Here is a 25,827-nt window from a genome sequence, read left to right as displayed (position 1 = left end):
CAAGAAATACTTGGGTAAACATAAATGCAGCATACACTGACACTCAGTAGTCAAGAGTAATTGTAGTAGTAGTAGTTGTAGTTGTAGTTATCAGTAAGGTTTAAAGACACATTTTATCATAAGGGGAAGTTGATGGGGTTTTAGGGTTTTCAGGGGTTTAGGAGGAAGAGGTTTTCAGCAAAAAAACAGGCGATTCCAACTCTGTCTGGCTTTTTTGCAAGTATGACTGATGTGATTACAAACTTGACTAATTCACTGAAATAGGCCGTATGTGTTTTTGTTTATTTGAACTCTTACAACGTCTACGAAGCACAAGTTCAAGAAACAAATGGGCCTCTGTTCCAGTAGCCTTAGAGAGAAGAGAACAGCACATTAAAGGATGGCATTGCTTTCTCACGGAGGGCACTGTGCTGGTGCTGTTGATCAATACAACCATGGCATTGCTTGCCGTAACTTCTTGATTGTAAATTTCCTGTTCTTAGAACTTGGCTTCCCCTTTTAGAGGAGCAGACGGCGTACTCTGCCTCGCTGCACGAGACAGAGGCTGTGTTGTCCTGTGCTTGGCACTTGCCTATTAATTCCAGCTAGTTAGGATGCAACAACTGTAACCAACTGCGACGGTCAGCCTCAGCGGCTCGACCCAAACAGCTGAGCCTTAACCCGATCTTTTTACTGTTGGCTTTGTGTAGCCTGTATGTGTTCACTCTGTCAGCCAATTTGGCCTCGGGCTCAAACATATTTTTTTACCTCGATATCGATATTTTAACGATATTGTTGAGATGACTGTTGGTGCTCTCACAAAAATATTTACACAATGACATTTTTGATAAACACTCATTAGTGATGTGGATATGATGTCCACACAGGTAGAGACAACTAATATGACAGCCAGAAAAGTCTAATAAGTTCAGAAAATCGCATCTCTTTACTTCAATGCAGCGGCACGGTGGCGCAGTAGTTCGCGCGGTCGCCTCACAGCAAGAAGGTAGTGGGTTCGAGCCCCGGGGTAGTCCAACCTTGGGGGTCGTCCTCCGTGTGGAGTTTGCATGTTCTCCCCGTGTCTGTGGGGGTTTCATCCGGGGGCTCCGGTTTCCTCCCACAGTCCAAAGACATGTAGGTCAGGTGACTCGGCCGTACTAAATTGTCCCTAGGAATGTGTGTGTGTGTGATGGCCTAGCGGCCTGTCCAGGGTGTCTCCCTGCTTGCTGCCTAATGACTGCTGGGTTAGGCTCCAGCATCCCCGCGACCCTGAGTGCAGGATAAGTGGTTCGGATAATGGATGGATGGATGGACATTTCACGCATTGAAGTGGCTGATCAGCATAAAAATGACATATAGCACATATGCCATTATTGTGATAATAATAATAAAATAGAAAAAGTTGCAGCTTCTTATGAATATACTAGAATAGAACTTTATTAGCCATTTCACACAAGGTAATTGGAATTTTTCTTTTCACATATAATAATAATAATAATAAATAATACCCCTCTGAGATTCACACACACATAGACCCCCTACATATGTATTTCATCAGAACATTTCGCAAAATATAGGGCCTGACCTGAAAATCCCAAGATTTTAGTAAAGCAGAAGTTATTGAACTCTCGGACAGAGACAGAACTCAAGCGGTCGCTTTACCCACATGTCGTTCACACTGATGTCAGCTTTATCTGTTGTGTTCACTGCATTTCCTTTGTTTTTTTAAAATGTATTTTTTTTAACTGGTGTAGATGCATGAAAAAAAGTTCAATTATCAATATTAATACCCCCCCCCCCGACATTTCATTTTTGCTCCCTCTAGGGGTGCCACGTTCTTGTCCGGGAGTGCTAATTCGAACCCTGGATATTATGATATCCAAAATCCCAGATGACGTGTGGTCTTATATGATGACAGCGATATAATATGGATATATTGCCTCGCTCTAATTTCGCCTGACACGCTGTGCACCGAGGATGAAAATATAGGTTGCTGCAGGGTTGTGCTTCATGTCATTAGAGATAAATTTCTCGGGTGGTGGTGGCAGTGGAGACGAGAGGCATTCCTAGCCAGAGACAGCAAAGTGAAACTTGCAGTCAAACATCGGCCCCAATACTGTCTAGCAATAAGATGTCATGTGATAAATGCAGGGAATTTCAAGGAACTTCCATGGTGTCTTGTCGACCATTGAGTTCGCCTGTGTATAACTTTCATTTCCCTTCTGTGTTCTGAGTAAGGGGCTTGTTTCATAGCTTGTATTTTAATGTTGCTCAAATAAATAGATAAACTGAACACGTCTCACAACTCTCCTGCAGGGAAGTCACTGAGGACAGACAAGAAAGGATCATCGGAGGAGGAGCAGAGTTCTTGCAGCGGAGTGGAGCAGCTTAGATCACAGTCCAGCCCAGAGAGGTAAGACCCCCATCGAACCTTAGACCATCAAGACTATCAAGGGAAGGTTTGCTTACACTGATGCTCTTTCACTCGTTTAGTAGTTGCATTCCAGCTACACAAAATGGTGTGCATTATGGGTAAAACATACTGTGAACTATGTGTTAAAACAACCCCCCCCCCATGACTAGAGGAATATTATTGGCGTATACTGTTGTGCCCCCTACCTGCACTTGACAAGTTATGCGCTTGGTGTTATGATTTGCCTATTATGCCAAATTCACACTACATGACTTTCAAAGTCGTCAGATTGCTGTACACTTCACTACACAACTTGCTGTCTTGTAATTGGAAACTTGAAGCCCTTGTGGTTTTCACACTTCGGGACTGAGTGGTGACAAGGTGTCACACACTACGAGATCTTTCAGCAGAGCGGGCATCCGGGTAGCGTTGCGGTCTACTCTGTTGCCTACTAACAAGGGGATCAGCGGATCTAATCCCCGTTCTGCCTCTGTCTTGGTCGGGCATCCCTACAGACACAATTGACCGTGTCTGCGGGCGGGAAGCCGGATGTGGGTCTGTGTCCTGGTCGCTGCGCTAACGCCTCGTCGGGGCGGCTGTTCAGGGCGGGGAGGGGGAACTGGGGGGACGTAGCGTGATCCTCCCACGCGCTACGTCCCCCTGGTGAAACTCCTCACTGTCAGGTGAAAAGAAGCGACTGGCTGGGGGCGTCCGGGCAGCATAGCGGTCTATTCCGTCGCCTACCAACACCGTGTTTGACAGTTTGAATCCCCGTGTTACCTCCGGTTTGGTCGGGCGTCCCTACGGACAATTGGCCGTGTTTGTGGGCGGGAAGCCAGATGTGGGTATCTGTCCTGGTCGCTGTACTAACACCTCCTCTGGTCGGTCAGGGTGCCTGTTTGGGGCGGGGAGGGGGAACTGGGGGGAATAGCGTGATCCTCCCATGCGCTACATCCCCCGGGCGAAACTCCTCACTGTCAGGTGAAAGGAAGTGGCTGGCGACTGCGGATGTATGGGAGGAGGCATGTGGTAGTCTGCAGCCCTCCCCGGATCGGCAGAGGGGGTGGAGCAGCGACCGGGGCGGCTCAGAGAGTATGGTGATTGGCCAAGTACAATTGGGGAGAAAAAGGGGGGGGAAATAAAGAAACAAAAAAAGATCTTTCAGAAGGAGGAATCCCCGATGAGGGCGGCACTGTGGCGCAGTGGTTAGCGCGGTCGCCTCACAGCAAGAAGGTCCTGGGTTCGAGCCCCGGGGTAGTCCAACCTTGGGGGTCGTGCGGGTCGTCCTCTGTGTGGAGTTTGCATGTTCTCCCCATGTCTGTGTGGGTTTCCTCCGGGTGCTCCGGTTTCCTCCCACAGTCCAAAGACATGTAGGTCAGGTGACTCAGCCGTACTAGATTGTCCCTCGGTATGAATGTGTGTGGGTGTCGGTCTTGTGTGATGGCCTGGCGGCCTGTCCAGGGTGTCTCCTCGCCTGCCGCCCAATGACTGCTGGGATAGGCTCCAGTATCCCCGCGACCCTGACAGGAGGATAAGCGGTTCGGATAATGGATGGATGGATGAATCCCTGATGAGTCTTATCCGGTCTCCAAACTACGTTTTGTCCTGAAAACACACGCAAGAAGCAACAGGAAAAATTACGCAGTACCACGCACGAGTCAGGATTTTTCTCCCGGAAATGGATGTCCGCCAGAAACAAGCTGCCCAAGTTGTTTTGTGTGGTGATTTGAGCGATAAAATGAAAGAAGAAAAGGAAATGGATGACAGTAGGGATTGGGATGCACGGGCAGCAGGGATTGTGTTTTCTGCTGCGAGATGCATCTTATGTTGTTTTTTTGTTGTTGCTAGAAATGTGTGTTTCTGTTTGTTTTTATGTGTTTTGTACTGTTGTGTGTTTTGACAAGTGCTGTGCAAATAAAGGTGATTGGTATTATTGTGGTTCTGTTACTGATTCAACACCTTTGGTATAGGACGTCTTGTATTGTTTCAAGATACAAGCTGCCTATACTGTGTGATGTAATTCTTTCAAGTGCATGTTCTGCAAACATTTGTTGAAAAGGTAACAGTAAACATGAAATAAATGTGGACTTGTGTGACACAATATTAAAAAAACAGTGTAGCAGTTTCACTATAATGGAAAAATTTAAAAATCAACAGTCCACTTACATCCATCCATCCAGTATCTCCATCCGTTATCCAAACCGCTTATCCTGCTCTCGGGGTCGCGGGGATGCTGGAGCCTATCCCAGAAGTCATTGGGCAGCAGGTGGGGAGACACCCTGGACAGGCCACCAGTCCATCACAGGGCCGACACACACTCACACCTAGGGACAATTTAGTACGGCCGAGTCACCTGACCTACATGTCTTTGGACTGTGGGTGGACATCGGAGCCCCAAGAGGAAACCCACACAGACACGGGGACCCCCCCTAGGTTGGACTACCCTGGGGCTCGAACCCAGGACCTTGACCTTGCCAACGTGCCGCCATCCACTTATATAAAAAAAGTAAATCAAATGTTGATATTATAAACAAGACTAACTTCTTAAGCATAGCTTTTTACTGGCTTTCATTCCGATCGTTGGCCGTAGCTTGTCGCTGCCCTTATTGCCAGTCACAACAGGGTTCACGCTACAGGATTTGGGCTGCCCGACAGGTCCAGATATTTAGCCTGCTAGATGTCTGGGATGCATCAGCAAGCCTCCCGGCTCACATCTTTGAACAGATCACACATGGCGCCCGAGCGCCGATTTGCCTCTGATCCGGGGCTTTTGTCGGGGAGCTCCATAAACTGCCGGGGAGTGGAAAATCAGGGCTAGAATCGTGTAGTGTGAACGAGGCATTATATTGACGTGTACATTTACTTTGTGCTTTCATTCCCCTGTTCTCCTCGTGATGATCTCAGGCAAACTCACACTGCATGCACTTGATGCTATGCGACATATATATCCTGGACTATGATATGATAACTGAACCTCCAGTACTTCATATAGTACCACCATGATGCGATTACTATGTAGTGCTGCATGATGCCAGCTGGCAACACTTGAATTTGTCTGCTGTTTGCCGACTCTTTTGTAAATTGGTTAGGATAAAGCGTGAAACACCTTGTGTGGATATGTTTTGTTGACACTATTCTCACGAAAAAGATAAGATGTCAATGCAAAGAATAATTACCAAAGTGATAATGATGTACAAACACGGGCGGATTTGATGCTCCATCTCAATTTATCGCTCATGTCATGTCAGGAAGTTATTTTCTGAACCAAAATGTTTGCCGACAAAGGAAGGGATTTGAAATTTTACACTGTAAAAGGTAACTGTACCAATGGGAAACTGTATTCCTGCAACAACGTAATCTCTGATTTGGCCCAAAGCCAGGTTACTAGAGGTGTTAAAAATGTCTTGAGCAGTGGTGGCTGGCCAGCACAGGGCGCTGGGGCGCCGCCCCCTTCAAATATCAAGAGATGAAAATCTACTTAAACATCCATCCATCAATCCATTTTCCGAACCGCTTATCCTTCTCTCAGGGTCGCAGGATTCTGGAGCCTATCCCAGCAGTCATTGGGTGGCAGGTGGGGAGACCCTGGACAGGCCGCCAGGCCATCACACAGGGCCATAATGCAAATAATTGTGAAATAAGTGTTTTTCAGTCTGTGAGCGCCTGTCAGCAGCATTAAGTATTGGTTCCAAATGGTATTTGGTTGATTTCTGTCTGAATACATATACTTCCTGGGTGAGGGGCGCTGGCCAAACCATACCTTATGTAAGCCCTCAAATGTTTGGCGAGCAGGTGACCTGAGGCTGCTGTCTGATTGGTTTCTTCAGATTTTCCAGGGAGCACAGCCTAGACACTCCCACTTTTATTGGCAGTGAATTGGTATTGTTTTAATGCATTTTGATCTAATGTGATTGGACAATTTTCGTGGCTGTCAATCATGTTCACACCCACCACGACGCCTCGTCTCGACTGTCAATCATCCACCGTCTACGAACCCTGATAAAATCTATAGACTGCATTGCCCTTCTTAATAACTCTGTGACTGTGTGGACATTAAAGCAGCTGTCAGGTGTGCTGTGCCAAGGTAAATTGCCCCCCCCCCCCAAAAAAAAATTTTTTTTTTAGCACCAGCCGCCACTTGTCTTTAGTGCCTCTTAAGGACACACAAAGCTTTTTTTTTAAATTTTTTTTAAGAGCGACAGAGTTTGATCAATGCAACTGAGTTCCTCTTTAGCCTTAAATACTAATGCAACCCTTGGAATTTGGGCCCCCTCAGAAGGTGAAAGTAGCCAGCCATATTGGATTTCCCCCTCTTCCCTCAGCCCTCCCCTGCATTGCTGGCACTAAAGTAAATCTCTGCTACACTCGTGGAGCCTGTTACCACTGTAGCAGCCTACTGTACACTTAAGAAGCCTGCGGTGCTGGAACAGAATGCAGCGTCTCTGTTACGGTAATATACAGGTTATACCCCTGGTTTACAGGGAGGTGTGACTTGATACAAGTGGACCAGAGGGCAACCCGAGCACGATGGGACAACTGCACTTCCGCATTTAGATACGGAACTCAAAAACTCTCTTGCAAACACTCATGCTTTTATCGTCCTGGCGGGAGTTCCCACCGAGATCACAAAGTGGCGGCGATGTAAATCTCTCCCTGTTTTTGTTTGTCTCTGCCCTGTGTGCTCTCTTCTCCCGCCTCCCGCGGCGTGCAGCCAGGACAGAGCGAGCTCTGAGAGCTGGGATGGCCTGGTGCGTTCGTCCAGCCACACCCCATCCGACAAAGCCCAGATGCTCTCCATGCCCCACTTTGGCCTGCGTGACAACCTCATTAGGTGTGAGCTGCTGAAGAATGAGGACCTCTACACCTACCTGGAGGACTTCAGGTGGGACACTCTCGGCTTTGTTTTGAATCACATTTCAAATCGTGCTAACTGCAGATTCCGAGAACACAACAAGATTTTGTTTGGTTTTTTTGTTTTTTGGTGATGTTAGTGCAAACATGTCAACACTGTACAGAGTTGTTGGTATAGACAACTGGCTGCATGCTCCTCATAAGCCTTAGCGTTTTCAAGCTTTGAACTGAGGATGTCCACCGGGAAACCACAAGATATCACTGAGCTGCACAGCGCTAGCATGATTATGGTTTCAAAAATAGTTGCACGAGCTGTGCTAGCGAGACCGTGTGGGCGGGAACTAAACATGCCCACACTTACCCTGAGCTCAGGCTCGACCTTATACGTAACATGTCCCTACGGTTAGATCTTAATCAAACACCAGTTCTTGGAAATGCAGTATATCACAGTGGTAACATGGTGTGGTGGAAGGAAGGATGTCGACTGTAGGTGTGAAAACGTCTCACAAAGATCAGCTGATTTAAAAGTGAATTATATTTGCATGTGACAGTTGGTTATAGAGCTTCACTTATTAACTGTTATTTGCAACTGATTATACCCATGCAAAGCATGTTGCCAGGAAGAATCTATCTACATTTACTTATTTGGTCTTATTCTTATTTTGTCTTGTCTGGTTTCATTCTTTGTAAAGCACTTTGTAACATTGTTTTATAAAAGTTCTGTATAAATAGTTATTATTATTGTTGTTATTATTTAATCCAGTGGTCTGAAGAAACCATGCCCTTGTTTAAGAAAGCTACAGTAACTGCATTAGGATAGTTGGTAACGCTTTATAATAACTACACAAATTATTTACAGACAACACTGCACCCTGCTGGTGGATCTCAACCGCAACAATTGCTTCCCTAAGTCACACCCACGTTTTTCCATATTTTCAACCCATTTTTAGCGTTTTAAGTCTCCTTACAATTTGTTGTGACAGATCGGCTTTGCAAAGGCCGCAGAGGAGGCACAGCTTTTCCACACGATCTCTTCGATGTTCCAGCTCTTCATCGCTCCCCCTTTCTTTCTTAGTTTTTTCTTAGGCACATACAATGTGAACGGCCAAACACCAAAGGAAAACCTCCGTCCTTGGCTGGCCTGTACCCACAGCCCCCCTGACATGTACTGCGTGGGGTAAGTCACCCTGCTGCAGAATGGCCTGTTGTTATTCTACACTTAATCCCGTTACATAGATGTGCTGCTCGAACACCACAAACATCTGCTTTCTCCTTGATCCTGTGGGGAGTAGGAGTACATTACCACCCACCGATTTCAATGCTACTCACCCAATACCTATTGCCCCTGCCTATGTTTTGATTAACTTCTTTAAGACTGAGGAGTAAAAGTTTAAAGATAATCACTAAAGTACTGAAAGATGTCTGATATGGTGCTTTCTGTCCTCCCCTGTAGTTTTCAGGAACTTGACCTGAGCAAGGAGGCCTTCATCTTCAATGACACGCCCAAAGAGCTTGAGTGGTTGAAAGCTGTGTCTGAGGGCCTGCATCCAGATGCCAAATATGCCCTAGTAAGCATCACCCATTTCTCCAACCTTGTTGTCAGCAATAATTGTTTTGAAGAATGTCTTGAGCAGTGGCGGCTGGCCAATACAGGGCACTGGGGCGCCACCCCCTTCAGATATCATGAGATGAAAATCTACTTAAACATGTTAAATATAATTTAGTTGTATAATGCAAATAATGATGAAATAAAGGTGTTTTCAGTCTGTGTGCGCCTGTCAGCAGCATTAAATATTGGTTCAAATGGTATTTGGTTGATTTCTGTCTGAATACATATACTTCCTGGGTGAGGGGCGCCGGCCAAACCATACCTTATGTAAGCCCTCAAACTTGTGGCGAGCAGGTGACCTGAGGCTGCTGTCTGATTGGTTTCTTCAGATTTTCCATGGGGCGCAGTTCTGTGCTGCCCCAGACACTCTCACTTTTATTGGCAGCAAATTGGTATTGTTTTAATGTTTTTTGATCTAATGTGATTGGACAATTCTCACGGCTGTCAATCATGTTCACACCCACCACCACGCCTCGTCTCGACTGTCAATCATCCACCGTCTACGAACCCTGATAAAATCTATAGGCTACATCGTCCTTCTTAATAACTCTGTGACTGTCTGGACATTAAAGCAGCCGGCGCCCCTCACCCAGGAAGTATATGTATTCAGACAGAAATCGACCAAATACCATTTGGAACCGATATTTAATGGCTGCTGACAGGCGCTCACATACTGAAAAACACTTTTATTTCATCATTATTTGCATTATACAACTAAATTGTGTTTAACATGTTTAAGTAGATTTACATCTCATGATATTTGAAGGGAGCGGCGCCCCAGCGCCCTGTACTGGCCAGCCGCCACTGCTCGCTAGAATGAGACAGGTTAGGGAAATGAGAAACTACTGCATATAAAGGCTTCTTTGTGGTTCTGCTCTCTCTCTTTTCCTCATTTACTTTCATCTACTTCCCCTTGCTCAACATGCTGACTAAAGCTAGTTGGTTTCCTCTTCCTTGACATGGTGATTTTTTTTTTTTTTAATGAAGTCCTCTAAAAACTTTGGAAGATTCGCCTCCTAGTCACAGAACCAGTGTAATAACATGTCATCTCAGTCTCCCGTCACCCTTCCAACTAAGGCATACATGGCTGCACCTTAATTGACACGGCATACCTTATGGGAATGTTGTTCCATTTAAGGCGGCATGGTGGCGTAGCGTGGTCGCCTCACAGCAAGAAGGTCCAGGGCTCCAACGTTGGGGGTCGTCCCGGGTCGTCCTCTGTGTGGAGTTTGCATGTTCTCCCTGTGTCTGCGTGGTTTTCGTCCGGGTGCTCCGGTTTGCTCCCACAGTCCAAAGACATGTAGGTCAGGTGAATCGGCCATACTAAATTGTCCCTAGGTATGAATGCGTGTGTGCGTGTGTGGCGGCCTGTCCAGGGTGTCTCCCCACCTGCCGCCCAGTGACTGCTGGGTTAGGCTCCAGCATCCCCGTGACCCTGAGAGCAGGATAAGCGGTTCAGATAATGGATGGATGGATAAGATGGAATATTACACAAGCATATTATTATGACAAAAATACATTAGCCTCGCTAGAATGAGACAGGTTAGGGAACTGAGAAACTACTGGATATAAAAGTTTCTTTGTGGTCCTTCTCTCTCTCTCTTTTCCTCATTTACTTTCATCTACTTCCCCTTGCTCAATGTGCTGACTAAAGCTAATTGGTTTCCTCTTCCTTGACATGGTGCTTTTTTTTTCTTTTTCTTTTTTTTTATGAAGTCCTCTGAAAACTTTGGAAGATATGCCTCCTAGTCACAGAACCAGTGTAATAACATGTCATCTCAGTCTCCCATCACCCTTCCAACTAAGGCACACATGGCTGCACCTTAATTGACGCGGCATACCTGAGCATGCTGCAAAGTGAACATCTTGTCATCATTATGGGAATGTTGTTCCATGTATGGCCTACAGACTTGACGAGAAGCTCATCAAACTTCTGCTGCTCCTGTTTCCATCAGGTGTCGTTAATGGAACAAGTAGAGCTGAGCGATATGGGCAGAAATCAAATATCACTATATGTTTGTTTTATTTTGGGGGGGGGGGGTTCTGCCCTATTTCTCCCCAATTTTACTTGGCCAATTACCCCAGTCTTCCGAGCCATCCCGGTCGCTGCTCCACCCCCTCTGCCGATCCGGGGAGGGCTGCAGACTACCACATGCCTCCTCCCATACATGTAGAGTCGCCAGCCGCTTCTTTGCATCCGACAGCGAGGAGTTTCACCAGGGGGACGTAGCGCGTGGGAGGATCATGCTATTCGCCTCAGTTCCCCCTCCCCCCTGAACAGGCGCCCCGACCGACCAGAGGAGGCGTTAGTGCAGCGACAAGGACACATACCCACATCTGGCTTCCCACCCATGAATAATTTCCACTCTAACTGTGTGTGGCTGTTAGGGCTGGTGTTGGTGAATTGGACTTGTTTAGCAATGAAGTATTTCAGTAGTATTCACAAGCAGTAATACATTACCTTCGCCAGTAGGGAAACTCCCATTTTCCTGTTTACCAGTGACCTCGTTGGTCAGCCGAGTAATCAGGCAACTTCAATGGGGTCACTGAAGTTCGTGTAACTTCACTGACGTCGTTGGTCACTGATCCAGCGGCCCAGTCATGTCTGACTGTTCACTCAGTCGGTCGGTCGGTCAGTCAGGGACATTCGCATTTGGAGGGCCGGCTGCGCTGGCCAGTCCAAGCCAAAAAGAGGAGAAGGAAGTCTTGTTTTCTGTCTTTCCTTTGTCTGTGTTTATATTTTGCCAGTATCTGTGTCAGTATTTGGCCATATAAACACAGTTCCATTTTAGACAAATGAATTGTATTGGATTTAGAGTGCCTAAGCAGTTTTAGTTACATATCACTGCTTTTTGTTTCTCCTCCCATGGTATTTAGAGCCTCCCATCTTTTTTCCCCTGATCTTGTAGAACTCTTGCTAAGGCTGCACAGTTTATCCTGTTTAATCTTGTTATAATAAATGCATTCAATAATTTACAATCATATAAAATCAAACTTCAGTTTTCATATGGAATGTCTGTTGTAGCTGAAAATAACCGTGTTCATCGTTGATGCAAAACTGTTTTGATTCCAAGTGTCATTACAGTAATAATCTTGATTGAAGCTTCTAGCAAGATGCCATTGACACTTTCATTTCACTTAGAATTATACTGTCCTACCTCTAGCTCGACCACTCAGTCATGGTTTGAACTTTCATTCTGAAAATGTGCAGTATACTCTCACGGTGCCAGAAAGCACTTGTGATTAAGATCTCCACCAAACTCAATATGTTCTGTCGGGTTGTTCTGTGTGTGTTTCGATCACTGTACTCTGTAACTGTGTGCGTCAAACCTGGCTTGTGATGCAGGTGAAGCTGGTGCGTCTCGTGGGCATCATGTTGCTCTTCTACGTGAAGAAGGAACACGCTGAGTTCATCTCTGAAGTGGAGGCTGAGACCGTGGGCACCGGCATCATGGGGAGAATGGTAAGGCCTGTTTCTGCAAATCCCCCCCCCCCCCCGCTGTCAGGTTTTAGCAGGTCAAAAAGGGAAAAGACAGATGGCAGAAACCGAAGGACGTTGGAAAAAAACCATAAACAAATCGGCAGTTAATCTAGTGTTTTACCTCCAAGCCGCAGCTGTCCCTCTTCTTTTGGACACCGTGTTCTTCAAAACTCCATTCACGCATGGAGCACTCTGCCCGGCGGCTTCACCTTTATTCTCCATGAGCTGTTGCAGGGCAGGACATCTCCTTGCACACAGTGCTGCTTACTTAGCAGTCCCTGCAGTCTGAAACAGATGGCTGGCTGCTATCCAGTTAGAGCTATTGTTAATTTTGCTCCATCTTCCACTGAGGTAATGAGAGACCGGTTCATGTTCCACACAATAAACCATCAGCAGTATGCCAAGAGCTGGTGTCAAAATATTTCACTGGTATTGGATTAGTTTCGGGTGGCACGGTGTCGCAGCGGTTAGCACAGCTGCCTCACAGCAAGAAGGTCCTGGGTTCAAGCCCCGGGGTAGTCCAACCTTGGTGGGTCATCCTGGGTCATCCTTTGTGTGGAGTTTGCATGTTCTCCCTGTGTCTGCGTGGGTTTCCTCCAGAGGCTCCGGTTTCCTCCCACAGTCCAAAGACATGTAGGTCAGGTGAATCGGCCGTACTAAATTGTCCCTAGGTATGACTGGGTGTGTGTGTGTGTGTGTGTGTGTGTGTGTGTGTGTGTGTGTCGGCCCTGTGATGGCGTCTCCCCACCTGCCGCCCAATGACTACTGGAATAGGCTCCAGCATCCCCGTGACCCTGAGAGCAGGATAAGCGGTTCAGATAATGGATGGATGGATGGATGGATTAGTGTCGCATGAAACAGCATATAGAACTGCACATTAACTACATTACACTTTTGCTTCACTTGTTTTTGCAACAGCATTTCTTTGTAATTCTCTCGAACTGACCAATACCATCCTTTCTCTCGCTACCCCCTCCCTCTCTCTCTCTCTCTCTCTCTCTGACTTCCTCCCTCGCATCCCTATTCGGATGATTCACAGGGCAACAAGGGTGCCGTGGCAATCCGTTTTCGCTTTCACAACTCAGACATCTGCGTGGTCAACTCTCACCTGGCGGCCCACATTGAAGAGTACGAGAGACGGAACCAAGACTACAAGGACATCTGCAGCCGTCTCCAGTTTCGCCACTTGGAACCCACGCAGCCTCCGCTCACCATCATGAAACACAGGTACAAAACCATTAACGTCCCCCAGGGTCAGAATGCCACACAAAAATTTAGTCATTCCAGAAGCGCTGTTTACTCTTGTGTTGTGCCACCACATCAAGAGCACAAATATGTTCCTCTGTCCAAGAGTTAAAGAAAATCTTTGATAATAATTAAACTGCCTTTGCTGTATTTTTTTGTCGCATGTCTTAAATTTTTTAGGATTAACGTATATCATGCGGCTCATTGTGATCCAGCATACTCTTGTCCACCATCAAGCTATCAATGCATGTGTCTCACACATTCCCCACATCTCCGTACTTCTCTCTCTAGTGTGGTCTTATGGCTTGGGGACCTCAACTACCGGATCAGTGAACTCGCTGTGGACCATGTGAAAGATCTAATCATCAAGAAGGAGTTTGAAACACTGTACAATTACGACCAGGTAATCACAACGATGGTCTCCTTGTTCCAGTATGTCTTTATATCTCATCATTTGATTTTTTTTTTGAACGAGGTGCCAACAGCTCTTTGTTGTCCTCAGCTGAAGAGGCAGATAGATGAGGAGGCTGTGTTTGTTGGCTTTGTGGAGGGAGCGATCGTGTTCCAGCCCACCTACAAATATGACACGGGTTCTGATAAGTGGGATACAAGGTAATTTCAGTGACCTAGTGACCAGAAATTGCAGGTTATCTTAGTTGTAGGACCCTGGGTTTCAGTCTCCTGTGTCTTCGGGCATGTCTCCTTGATTAAGACGCTGATTCCCTACCAGGTCCGGGGCTTTGGTCTGCAGTTAAGTATGTGCTGTGGCCCCACTGCTGCGGGATCAAATCTGTTGAATTTGTTGCTGAAAATCATGATGAAAAGAACTCATCAGTGACCTTTCTTCTGTAACTAAAAGCAGCCGATAAATAAGTAAAAAAGTCACATTTCACGTTCACAACTGGGATTCAGAAAAAATGGTAGTCAGACATGCTATAAATTGCTTTTAATCAACTTAGTAAGCCACTGCGTTCCTTTTTCACCTCAGTTTGTCATGTCGTTAAATTTCATTAATTGTCATTAAGTTTTTGTCTACCAAGGTAAACAAAAACATTATTCTTCCTCCACCAAACTTTACAGTTGGCACTGTGCATTTGGGCAGGTAGCGTTCTCCTGGCGTCCGCCAAAGCCAGATCGGTCTATCAGACTGCCAGATAGTGAAGCACGATGCATCGCTCCAGAGAATGCATTTCCACTGCTCCAGAGTCCAACGGTGGCGTGCTTTACACCACTCCAGCCGACGCTTGGCATTGCACATGGTGACCTTAGGATTGTGTGTGGCTGTTCGGCCATGGAAACCCATTTCATGGAGCTCTCAACTAACACTTGTGCTGGTGTTGCTTCCAGAGGCAGGTTGGAAATCGGTAGTGAGTGTTGCCACTGAGGACAGACAACTTTTATGCCCTGCCTGCTTCAGCATTCGGCGGTCCCGTTTTGTGAGCTTGTGTGGCTTACCGCTTTGTGGCTGAGCTGTCGTTGCTCGATGTTTCCGCTTCACAATAACAGACTAACCGTTGATCAGGGCAGAAATTTGATGAACTGACTTGTTGGAAAGGTCACTGAGCTCTTCAGTGTGACCCACTGTGCTGCCAGTGCTCGGCTAGTATGGAGATTGCATGGCTGCATGTCTGTGTGCTTGATTTTATGCACCTGTTGGCAGTGGGTGTGGTTGAAATAGCTGAGCTTACTAATTAGAGGGGGTGTCCGCATAATTTTTGCCATGTAGTGTATTTATTTAATTAGAAATCAAAGTAGTACAGTATACACAAATACACTTAAAAAAAAACAGACAATATTTTCAACCAAGTAGTGTGTCTTTTTAATTCTCTGAAATCTCCTGTGCACTCAGTGAAAAGTGTCGTGTGCCAGCCTGGTGTGACAGGATCCTGTGGCGAGGGAAGAACATCAGACAACTACATTACAACAGTCACATGACCTTGAAGACCAGCGACCATAAACCAGTCAGTTCCTTGGTTGAGATCGGGGTAAGGGAGCAGACCTCAATTAGTACTCATGCAATATGTATACACACACAAACACACATTCTTCCTTTCAGTCTATCACTGGCCTTAATTTTATATATCTGCTCATTCAGATCAAGATGGTGAATGAAGAGGCCTACAAGAAGACCTTCGAAGAGATAGTGCGCTCCATAGACAAGATGGAGAATGAGTGTATTCCGTCCGTAACCTTGTCCAAGCCAGAGGTGGGGCCCCATATCCCTCTAAGTCCAAAGAGAGCTGTAGCATCCTCCTGATGTACTATGAACAATTAATTACCAGGGGGGGTAACGATCCATCGATCTGGATCGATGTATCGATTCAATATCAATATCAACCAATGGCAGGCAGCCTTCCCAGCATGTACCGTGGTTCTGCTGAATGACAGAAGCTAAGCAGGTGTGGGCTTTGCTAGTACTTGGTTAGGAGAACTCCTGGGAAAACTTAAGTTGCTGCTGGAAGTGGTGTTGGTGGGCCAGTAGGGGGCAGTCTTTCCTCTGGTCCTAATAAAGAAATCCCAATGCCCCAGTACAGTGACGGGGACACTGTGCTGAAGGAGATGCCATCCTTCGGATGACACATTAAACCCGAGGTCCTGACTCTCTGTGGTCATTAACGATCCCGTGGCACTAATCACAAAGAGTAGGGGGTTCCCCGGTGTCCTGGCAAAATTGCCAACCTGGTTCTCTCCATCTGGCCACCTAATCGTCCCCAGTGTAATTGGATCAATGATTTCCTCCCTCTCCACCTCAAGCAAATGTGTGGTGAGCATTCTGGCGCAAAATGGCTGCCGTGCATCACCCAAGCGGGTGCTATACATTGGTGGTGGTTGAGGTGAGTTTCCCCCCCTACACTGTGATGCTCTATGGGTATTGAGATAAAGCACTATATAATTTTTTTTACTACTTTATCAGTCCCTGTGGGGAAATTCATGCTCTGCATTTAACCCATCCTAGCTGTGTAGCTAGTAGCAGTAGGCCGCCGCCGTGCAGCGCCCGGGGACCAACTCCGGTTCATCTTGCCATGCCTCGGTCAGGGGCAAAGGCTGGGGTATTAACCCTAACATGCATGTCTTGTTGATGGTGGGGGAAACCAGAGCACCCGGAGAAAATCCACCGCAGACACAGGGAGAACATGCAAACTCCACACAGAGGACGACCTGGGATGACCCCTAAGGTTGGACAACCCCGGGGTTCGAACCCAGGGCCTTCTAGCTGTGAGGTGACAGTGCTAACCACAGGGCCAAACATGCCGCTTTTTTTTTTTTTGATAATTTATATAACTTATATTTAATTTACTTTTTATAATAATGTAGTCCATTATTATAATGGCATGGGTGCAGAGTAAAAACATCGATCCATATCAGCATCTTCACGCCCAGGATGTGGAAATTTTAAAGCTCAGTATCTAAACCACTTAGCACACAGACAGATCCTTGTAAATCCAAGGTGATGAAGCATGGATGTGTATGGTTTATGTTCATAACTGAAAGGTCAGCAGGGGCTCTTTAAGTTAACTGATGAAAAACATTTCCACCTCAACATGAGAAATGTGGCACTTCATAGTGAACAACCGGAGGTCTGTTTTTATTTTTTTTAAAAAGAATAGATTGGTTTTTTTTTTCATTCAAATGTCTGGGAGAGCTCATTTCGGTTACACGGGTTAGCACGGCCAGCCACAGGAAAACGTACCCAGGGGCCCGCCCGTAGTACTACAACACCCTTTAAACAGTGAGTAATTATATAGCTGCATGGGTCGGGTGTTACAGATGAATGAATTGTCCAAAGTCCAAAGACATGTAGGTCAGGTGACTCGGCCGTACTGAATTGTCCCTAGGTGTGTGTGTGTGTGTGTTTGTGTGTGTGTGTGTGATGGCCTGGTGGCCTGTCCAGGGGTGTCTCCCCGCCTGCAGCCCAGTGACTGCTGGGATAGGCTCCAGCATCCCCGCGACCCTGAGAGCAGGATAAGCGGTTCGGATAACGGATGGATGCATGGATATTTTAGTTGCTTTTTGTGCGTTGATATAAATGTAACTGATTGTGTTGAATGGGCATATGATATTATCTCACATCCATCACAGGCCCCTAGACTGAATCGAATCAAAATGGTATCGTGACAGACTTTGTGATATCGGCAAACGTCGTGTTGTTGTCCAAAGAATCGATATAATATGATATTGTGATGAAACTTGTGATTTGCGCCCCTATTAATTACTCTCCTCGTGTTGACACGATGAATTCGTGCGTGAAGCACCACTGCTGGAACTATGTATTGATCATGGACTCCAGGCCCTCTGCCAGTGTTGTCGAGGATCTGTTTTCATGAAATGGGATGGACTCGATCCATCTAACCATATCAATCTTCTCCCCTCATGCAGTTCCACTTTAAGGATGTGAAGTTCATGCAGCACCAGGCAGAGACGTTGACCCTCTGTAACGATGGGAAGGTCCCGTGTCAGTTTGAGTTTATTCAGAAGCTGGATGAGCCCACCTACTGCAAACCCTGGCTCACTGCCAACCCCCCCAAAGGCTTCATTACACAGGGTGAGTACCGCCCAAAGCAAAAGTTACATCCAGGGCCATGGATAACAATTTAAACAACTGATTTTTTCATAATGTCTTGTTCACGAGTGAGGGTAGGATGGAGCAGGAGATGAGGGAGCTGAGCCGGAAGGCAAAGCTCTCAGTTTACCAGTCAGTCTTCCTCCCAGCCCTCACCTATGGTCATGAGCTTTGGGTAGTGACCGAAAGGGTGAGATCGTGGATACAAGCGGCTGAAGTGAGTTTCCTTCGTAGGGTGTCTGGGCTCAGCCTTAGAGATAGGGTGAGGAGCTCGGACATCCGGAGGGAGCTCGGAGTAGAGCCGTTGCTCCTTCGCATCGAAAGGAGCCAGTTGAGGTGGTTCGTGCATCTGATTAGGATGCCTCCTGGGCGCCTTCTTTTGGAGGTTTTCCAGGCACGTCCAACTGGGAGGAGACCGCAGGGTAGACCCAGAACTCGCCGGAGGGACTACATGTCCAATCTGGCCTGGGAACGCCTTGGGATCCCCCAGGAGGAGCTGGAGGGCATTGCTGGGGAGAGGGACATCTGGAGTGCCCTACTTAGCTTGCTGCCACCGCGACCCGACCCCGGAGAAGCAGCTGATGATGAGATAATGTCATGTGAACCATGATGTATGAACTGAGATCCTAACATTGTAGCTTGGAGTGAGAAACTGTTTTTTGTTTTAACTTAGGCCAGCCATGCTAGAAGCTCTTTTTCATGTAGTGTTTAATGGTGGCAAGGCAAGATAGCACAAGAACCCTGTCAGTGATGGACTGGTCTCATGATGGGAAGAAACAAGTGATTGAGTATGGAAGCATAGTGATGCTGATTCTACTTGCTTTTGGACTTGCTGGTGTCCGGTGTGTGTGTTTGTCCGTAGCCGTGTTTCCATAACATATTATGATGTGCATTTGGAAGTATCTCGTTAGAAAAGGTTTATGGAAATGGCAAAATTGTTTAAAAAAACTTGCTCAACTTTACAGAAATGTTTTTACGCTCGCTTGGGATGGTTTTTGCATTTTTTCAAAACAAAAGAGTTAATTTGCTCAACGGGAGATGGAAACGTCTTTGCCGAATATGCCTTGATGCATGCTCAATAATCCAGGTGAGGAAATCCCAGAAAGTTAAATCAGTTCATCTAAAAGTTGCATCCAGATCAACTGATTCAACTTTCTGGGATCTTTGCCAGATAAGTTCTGACGTAGCAAACGTTTGACTCATAGCTGATCAGCTGTTTCCGCGGTCGGGAATATCTTTCCGGATATTCCCGTAACGCGCGAAAACATGGCTGGTTGTAGCGAAAACAGCTCTGTGTGGACCGACGAGGAGACCACATTATTACAGTTTAGTGACGCAGTATGAATCTTGCTGGACTATTGGGTATCGATTACTAATCTGTCAAAGTTCAGTAAGCCTTATTTCTCCTGTCTTGAAACCCAGGTGGCAGCGTCGACATCGACTTGGAGGTGTTTGTCAACCGTTCTACAGCGCCTGACCTAAACTCTGGCCGGCAGCAGATCGAGGACATCCTGGTGCTCCACTTGGAGCGAGGCAAGGACTACTTTATTTCCGTGTCAGGAAACTATCTGCCCAGCTGCTACGGCGCCTCCATCCACACGTTGTGCCGTCTCAGAGAACCCATCCAGGACATGCCCCAGAAGGTCATCCGCGAGCTGGTTAGTGTGGCCAGGTGCAGAGAAGGCACAGTTTACTTTGGCTTTAAAATACCCGTCCTACCCTGTGATTGTCCCATAGGGCAGAGTCTGATGTGTGCCTCTTTTTGTATTGTAGACATGCTGATAACCTAATAAAATGTTGATGATGTCAGTGTGTAGACGTCCCTTCATGGTCAGGTTGTGACCCCCAGTAGTTCAGTTCATAAAGGTAAAAGCCCAAAAATAGCTTCATGGAGTTTTGATGGATTCATGTTTAAGTATACATGTAAAAAAAAATAACTGGGGCGTCCGGCTGGCGTGGCGCTCTATTCCGTTGCCTACCAACACCGGATCGCTGGTTCGAATCCCGTGTTACCTCCGACTTGGTCGGGCATCCCTACAGACACAATTGGCCGTGTCTGCTTGTGGGAAGCCGGATGTGGATATGTGTCCTGGTTGCTGCACTAGCGCCTCCTCTGGTCGGTCGGGGTGCCTGGTCAGGGGGGAGGGGGAACTGGGGGGAATAGCGTGAACCTCCCACGCGCTACGTCCCCCTGGTGAAACTCCCTTTTTTTTTTCTTTTTTTTTTTGGACCACGTCTCCTGCGATAGATGTGGAGTCACCGGTCGCTTCTTTTCACCTGACAGTGAGGAGTTTCGCCAGGGAGACGTAGCGCGTGGGAGGATCACGCTATTCCCCCCAGTTCCCCCCCCGAACAGGCGCCCCGACGGACCAGAGGAGGCGCTAGTGCAGCGACCAGGACACATACCCACATCCAGGTTCCCACCCGCAGACACAGCCAATTGTGTCTGTAGGGACACCCGACCAAGCCGGAGGTAACACGGATTCGAACTGGTGATCCCCCATGTTGGTAGGCAGAAGAACAGACCGCTACGCTACCCGGATGCCATCCCCCCCCCCCCTTGGTGAAACTCCTCACTGTCAGGTGAAAAGAAGCTGCTGGCGACTCCACATGTATCGGAGGAGGCATGTGGTAGTCTGCAGCCCTCCCCGGATCGGCAGAGGGGGTGGGGCAGTGACCGGGATGACTCGGAAGAGTGGGGCCCAGATACAATTGGGGAGAAAAAAAGGGGGGGAGAAAAAAAACCCCAAAAAAAGAGAAACTAAACAGGACCAGTAATAACAGAAAGGGGGGGGGGGGGAAGCATGATCACTGAAGCCATGACATTTGGTAATACCATCGTGTCCGTCTCGTGTAAAATCATAAGTGTTGATGACTCAGAACCACGTGCACCTTTTTTAAGCTTTTCTCATTCATACATACAGGGAAGCAAAACTGAAGCTTGCCTGTTTTCTTGCAAAGAAAAGGGTGAATGCTGCAGTGAAATGTGAATAGGGTTCTGGGGTTTGTTGGCAGGCCTTGACCCACCCTGGGCCAGGATTACTGGAAGAATACTAGGAGAGCTGTCTTTTGCATTACAAAAGAGTGCAGCTTTCCAAAACAAGGGTAATTCTCAGAAAAGGATTTATATATTTTCTTTTCATTCTTTCGAATTTGATAGTTTATTATTCACGACTGCATTATACTCTAACTTTTTTTCTGTTTACTTCCGTTATAATCTCAGTGCAGACACGAGCCGAGCGTGCGTCTCCCTCATGTTGTGATTATTTTACTGCTGAATCCATTATGACAGCACAATGTCCATATTGTCTGTATTTTCTCTAAACAGACCGAAATGACTGAAGAAGAAGAGGGTGCAATTATCACGGAGGAACCTCTAGAAATTCCCAAGGAAATCTGGATGATGGTGGATCACTTGTTCCACAAGGCCATCAAACAGGTCAGGAAATGTGACATTATAGACATGAACACAGTGTGCCTCTCCTTTGTACCAGGCAGTTTTTTTCCTGCGCTTTTGTACCCTCGAAGAATTCTAAATGAATTGTGTAACACTTGGCTTCCGCCCAGCTGTATGTGCCTTACTTTCAAAGACAGATATATTAAGCCCACCGCTCATCACAGTGACTCAGGAGAGAGTGAAAAGCTGGAATTTTAGGGTCAGGAATTTTTTTGCAGCGAGTAAGCAGAATGACTCAGCAGAGTCATTTTGAGTCAAGAGCTAACCGGTTTTATGCCGTTTCTTGGTTGTCACATTCAGTAGGAAAGGAAATTTGAAGTTAATGCCAAAAGTTTCGATAAAAGAATTTCCGTAACAATTACAGTTGTACTTTAAAGTGGCAATCTCGAAGACTGTGGTTGTACTCTTTTCCCGGAGTCATTTGGAAACTGCTAACTAACTAGTTTGTCCATCACAACAGCGGAACACAGTGTTCGCTCCACGTATCCTCTCTGGTCGGCCAGCCCGCTGCTGGCTGATGTAAAACATGTTGCGACATTTGGGTACTTCCATTATTACTGCAAATACATCGGCTTTCATTGGCGGCAGACAGGCTGAGTCGTCATTGTGTCACCTCATTTGGCAAAAGATAAGAACTTAACAAATATTTATCTAAGTGAAAATCATCGAGATCGCCCCTTTAAATGAAATTCCAGCTTAAGGGCATTTTCAGTCAGACTATATCAACTTGAATTGTACTGTCAGCATCTTCAGATGTGAGGTCGTCCCATATCTGTTTTTATTTATCTATCTATCTATCCATCCATCCATCCATCCCTCCATCCATCCATTCATTCATTCATTCATTCATTCATTTATTTGTTTGTTTGTTTATTTTGTTGCAGGAGGACCTATTTCAGCAACCTGGGCTCCGGACTGAATTTGAAGAAATAAGGGATTGTCTTGACACAGGCATGCCAGATTCTCTCCGTATCCTTTTTCCAACCATCAAAGAGGAGGGGGGGGGGGATCTCCATATCTTTAAAAAATATTGACATCTATCCATTTATTTATGTGGATGATTCCTATGAACACTCATTAACACCTTGTTTTTATTGCCCCTTGGGTCATAGATTTTATATATATATATATATATATATATATATAGAGGACATATATCTTGTTGTGGGCGGCACGGTGGCGCAGTCGCCTCACAGCAAGAATGTCCTGGGTTCGAGCCCCGGGATAGTCCAACCTTGAGGGGGTTGTCCCGGGTCATCCTCTGTGTGGAGTTTTATGTTCTCCCCGTGTCTGCATGGGTTTCCTCCGGGGGCTCCGGTTTCCTCCCACAGTCCAAAGACACGTAGGTCAGGTGAATCGGCCGTACTAAATTGTCCCTAGGTATGACTGGGTGTGTGTGTGTGTGTGTGTGTGTGTGTGTGTGTGTGTGTGTGTGTGTGTGTGATGGCCTGGCGGCCTATCCAGGGTGTCTCCCCGCCTACCACCCAATGACTGCTGGGATAGGCTCCAGCATCCCCGCGACCCTGACAGCAGGATAAGCGGTTCAGATAATGGATGGATGGATGGATCTTGTTGTTGTCCAATCTCCAACAAATTCTTCCTGAAGATGATGCCCTTGACTCAATATTGACTCTTAGCTGGCAGTAACCATTCAGTGGCAGAGGCCCTGCTCCTCTTCCTAGATGCCCTCCCAGAGCCTGTGGTACCTTACTCTGTATACCAGCAGTGCCTGGATTGCTGCTCAGATGCCAGTCAATGTAAGAAGGTCAGTCAGAGAGAAGCACCCAACAAATCACAGATCACAACTGATGGCTGTCAGTCTGTTTTAAATAACAAAGCTGGCCGTGGATGATATCTGTGTGATATTGACTCTTAAGATTTTTTTTCTCCAGGTGATTTCCATGCTACCCTTGTGCCATAAAAATGTGTTCAACTATTTAGCTGCCTTTCTCCGAGAGCTGTTGAAAAATTCTGCAAACAATCGACTGGATGTCAGCATTCTGGGTAAGAAAAGGAGGAAGCGTGCACTTGTGTTTCTGTCATTCGTGTATTTGTTATTCTTCCTCATTATCCTCACTATTCTGCATTTTTCGAGATCTGTGTCTTTTTACTGGGAAAGTCAAGGGTGGGTTGAGGTGGAAGTGTGTTCAAAAGGCTGGGAAAAACCGCCACTTTAGACAGTTATTGTAGCGAGCTTCTTTTGTCGAGTTGAGTGCTTTTTAAAGTTGAGTAAAAGTTCAGGTTTTCAAAGGTGCAGCCATACATAGCATCAAATTGCTTTTTTCTTTTCTAAGCCAACATGTTTTGACAATTTACAGCGGAGGCCAAAGCGGATGTGGATGAAACATCAGTAGAGTGGTTGGTTGCCAAATCTTATTTCTTGAGGGGTACCTTATAATTCTGTCAAAATTGTACCTAAACAGGTGAAGCAGTTTGAACATTTTTAGGCTGATAAAAGGGCCCAGCTAAAGGAGCGCACTGTGCATATTTTTTTTAACAAACGAAATGTATTGAAAAGCCCAGCTCAGTCTGGGTTTTACATTTTGAGCAAAGTCAAAAGTCACTCTCTTTTAAGGAGCAATAAGCACAGTCCAATACAAATACAGATTTTCCTGCTTTACCACAAGAACGGTCCAGATTTACATTTAATTCACAAGCTTCTCTCCCATACCCCCCCCCCCCATAGATAAGACAGGTTAATTTGACAAGCTGAGCCACTCACCCACATCCTACTAGCTATACGTAATGTCATTTGTTCCCAATGGCACCTTGTGTAGTCGGTAATTATTGATGCTAAGTTTGGTTTGTGCAACTCGCTTTTACATCTTAACTCAAAATGTAGTTTCTGTGGTGCTTTTTCTCTAAAAACGGTCCATGTGAACTACAACCTTAGTTGCTATTTTCTGCACGAAAGTCAGCTTTTTTTGGTAATTTGGCTTTTTTTTTCTTTCTCCCCAATTGTATCCGGCCAATTACCCCACTCTTCCGGGCCGTCCTGGTCGCTGCTCCACCCCCTCTGCCGATCCGGGGAGGGCTGCAGACTACCACATGCCTCCTCCGATACATGTGGAGTCCCCAGCCGCTTCTTTTCGCCTGACAGTGAGGAGTTTCGCCAGGGGAACTTAGTACGTGTGGGAGGGTCACGCTATTCCCCCCCAAGTCCCCCCCCCCAAACAGGCGCCAGTGCAGTGACCAGGACACATACCCACATCCTGCTTCCCACCCGCAGACACGGACAATTGTGTCTGTAGGGATGCCTGACCAAGCCAGAGGTAACACGGGGATTCGAACAGGCGATCCCCATGTTGGTAGGCAACGAAATAGACTGCTATGCTACCTGGACGCCCCGAAAGTCAGCATTTTAACACATACGTATAAAAGAAACTAATTCTTTTTGAGTTTGATAGATACATCAAGTTTGCAGTTGATTGCTTAAGTCAACCTGCTTCATAGTAAGTCAGTGACACTTGTTTTTCTGGCTATACCTCTTCTTCATAGCTACCATTTTTGCTGCCTTGCTCCTGAGATCCCGTACAAAGCAGGACCTTGCAGAGAAGAGGAAGACCCAGGAATTCTTTCAGCACTTCCTCGTCCAAGACCTCTCCTGAACAGAGGACCACTCCCTCATGGCATTAATTGGGGATCTTAACTAGAACTAAGTACGGCCCAGTATTAGAAATAAATTGTTGTAGTTTGTGATTACTAGATGCCTGTTTGTATCGACAGTGCAAATGAGAAGTAATTTTGATTACATACAGTATGTTTTACGGCAATGTTTAAGAGCTGTTGATGCACAGATTTTATTTTATATGTCAGAGCAGCTGTGGAGAGAACCGTTTTTTAATGTATGTATAATCATTTATTTAAAAAGAGGAATAATTTGTATTTTGCTGTTTCAGGTCTCAAAAGCTGACTGTTCATTTTTATATAAAACTGCTGAAAACAAAAGTTTGAGCCTCGTTTTTATTAATAATTCCCTGCAAAATCAAGCCAAGAAAGGTGACCAGCTTGGGGGATACATATACATGATCATGTATTGTGACCCTGTGATTGTCTTTTGCCACGTTTTGGCCTTGTAAGGGGGGCAAGTGTCCCCTAACACGTTGTTTAACGAGCAGGGTTGTGAACCCATTTTGGTTCTTGGAGGTCACAAGAGCTCCTGCATCTCTCTGCTCTGTGGAAATATGAACAAACAGCCTCCCTGGTGCATGGTCTCATCACGCAGGTGTGG

General features: G+C 46.3%; 1 protein-coding gene across 2 annotated transcripts in view; it reads left to right on the top strand.

Annotated features, from left to right (window-relative positions):
* Positions 1 to 25,538, top strand: part of inpp5b (inositol polyphosphate-5-phosphatase B) — a 42,928-nt gene extending 17,390 nt beyond the window's left edge. For both annotated transcript variants that reach the window (XM_056285979.1, XM_056285980.1), the window contains 17 exons: positions 2,296 to 2,392; positions 7,104 to 7,274; positions 8,319 to 8,420; positions 8,697 to 8,811; positions 12,199 to 12,315; positions 13,373 to 13,560; positions 13,870 to 13,981; positions 14,081 to 14,190; positions 15,428 to 15,563; positions 15,674 to 15,784; positions 17,956 to 18,121; positions 19,562 to 19,797; positions 21,468 to 21,578; positions 22,481 to 22,565; positions 23,234 to 23,361; positions 23,489 to 23,600; positions 25,095 to 25,538. In XM_056285979.1, coding sequence (XP_056141954.1) covers positions 2,296 to 2,392; positions 7,104 to 7,274; positions 8,319 to 8,420; positions 8,697 to 8,811; positions 12,199 to 12,315; positions 13,373 to 13,560; positions 13,870 to 13,981; positions 14,081 to 14,190; positions 15,428 to 15,563; positions 15,674 to 15,784; positions 17,956 to 18,121; positions 19,562 to 19,797; positions 21,468 to 21,578; positions 22,481 to 22,565; positions 23,234 to 23,361; positions 23,489 to 23,600; positions 25,095 to 25,204 — 2,207 coding nt within the window. In that variant the 3' untranslated portion in view covers positions 25,205 to 25,538. The remainder of the gene's footprint in view (positions 1 to 2,295; positions 2,393 to 7,103; positions 7,275 to 8,318; positions 8,421 to 8,696; positions 8,812 to 12,198; positions 12,316 to 13,372; positions 13,561 to 13,869; positions 13,982 to 14,080; positions 14,191 to 15,427; positions 15,564 to 15,673; positions 15,785 to 17,955; positions 18,122 to 19,561; positions 19,798 to 21,467; positions 21,579 to 22,480; positions 22,566 to 23,233; positions 23,362 to 23,488; positions 23,601 to 25,094) is intronic.
* Positions 25,539 to 25,827: the final 289 nt, after the last annotated feature.

This window comes from Lampris incognitus, chromosome 9, assembly GCF_029633865.1.
Source record: "Lampris incognitus isolate fLamInc1 chromosome 9, fLamInc1.hap2, whole genome shotgun sequence".
NCBI classification, from domain to species: Eukaryota; Metazoa; Chordata; class Actinopteri; order Lampriformes; family Lampridae; genus Lampris; species Lampris incognitus.
Note: the sequence above shows the minus strand (reverse complement) of the source record. Positions and strands in the feature narration are given on the sequence as shown.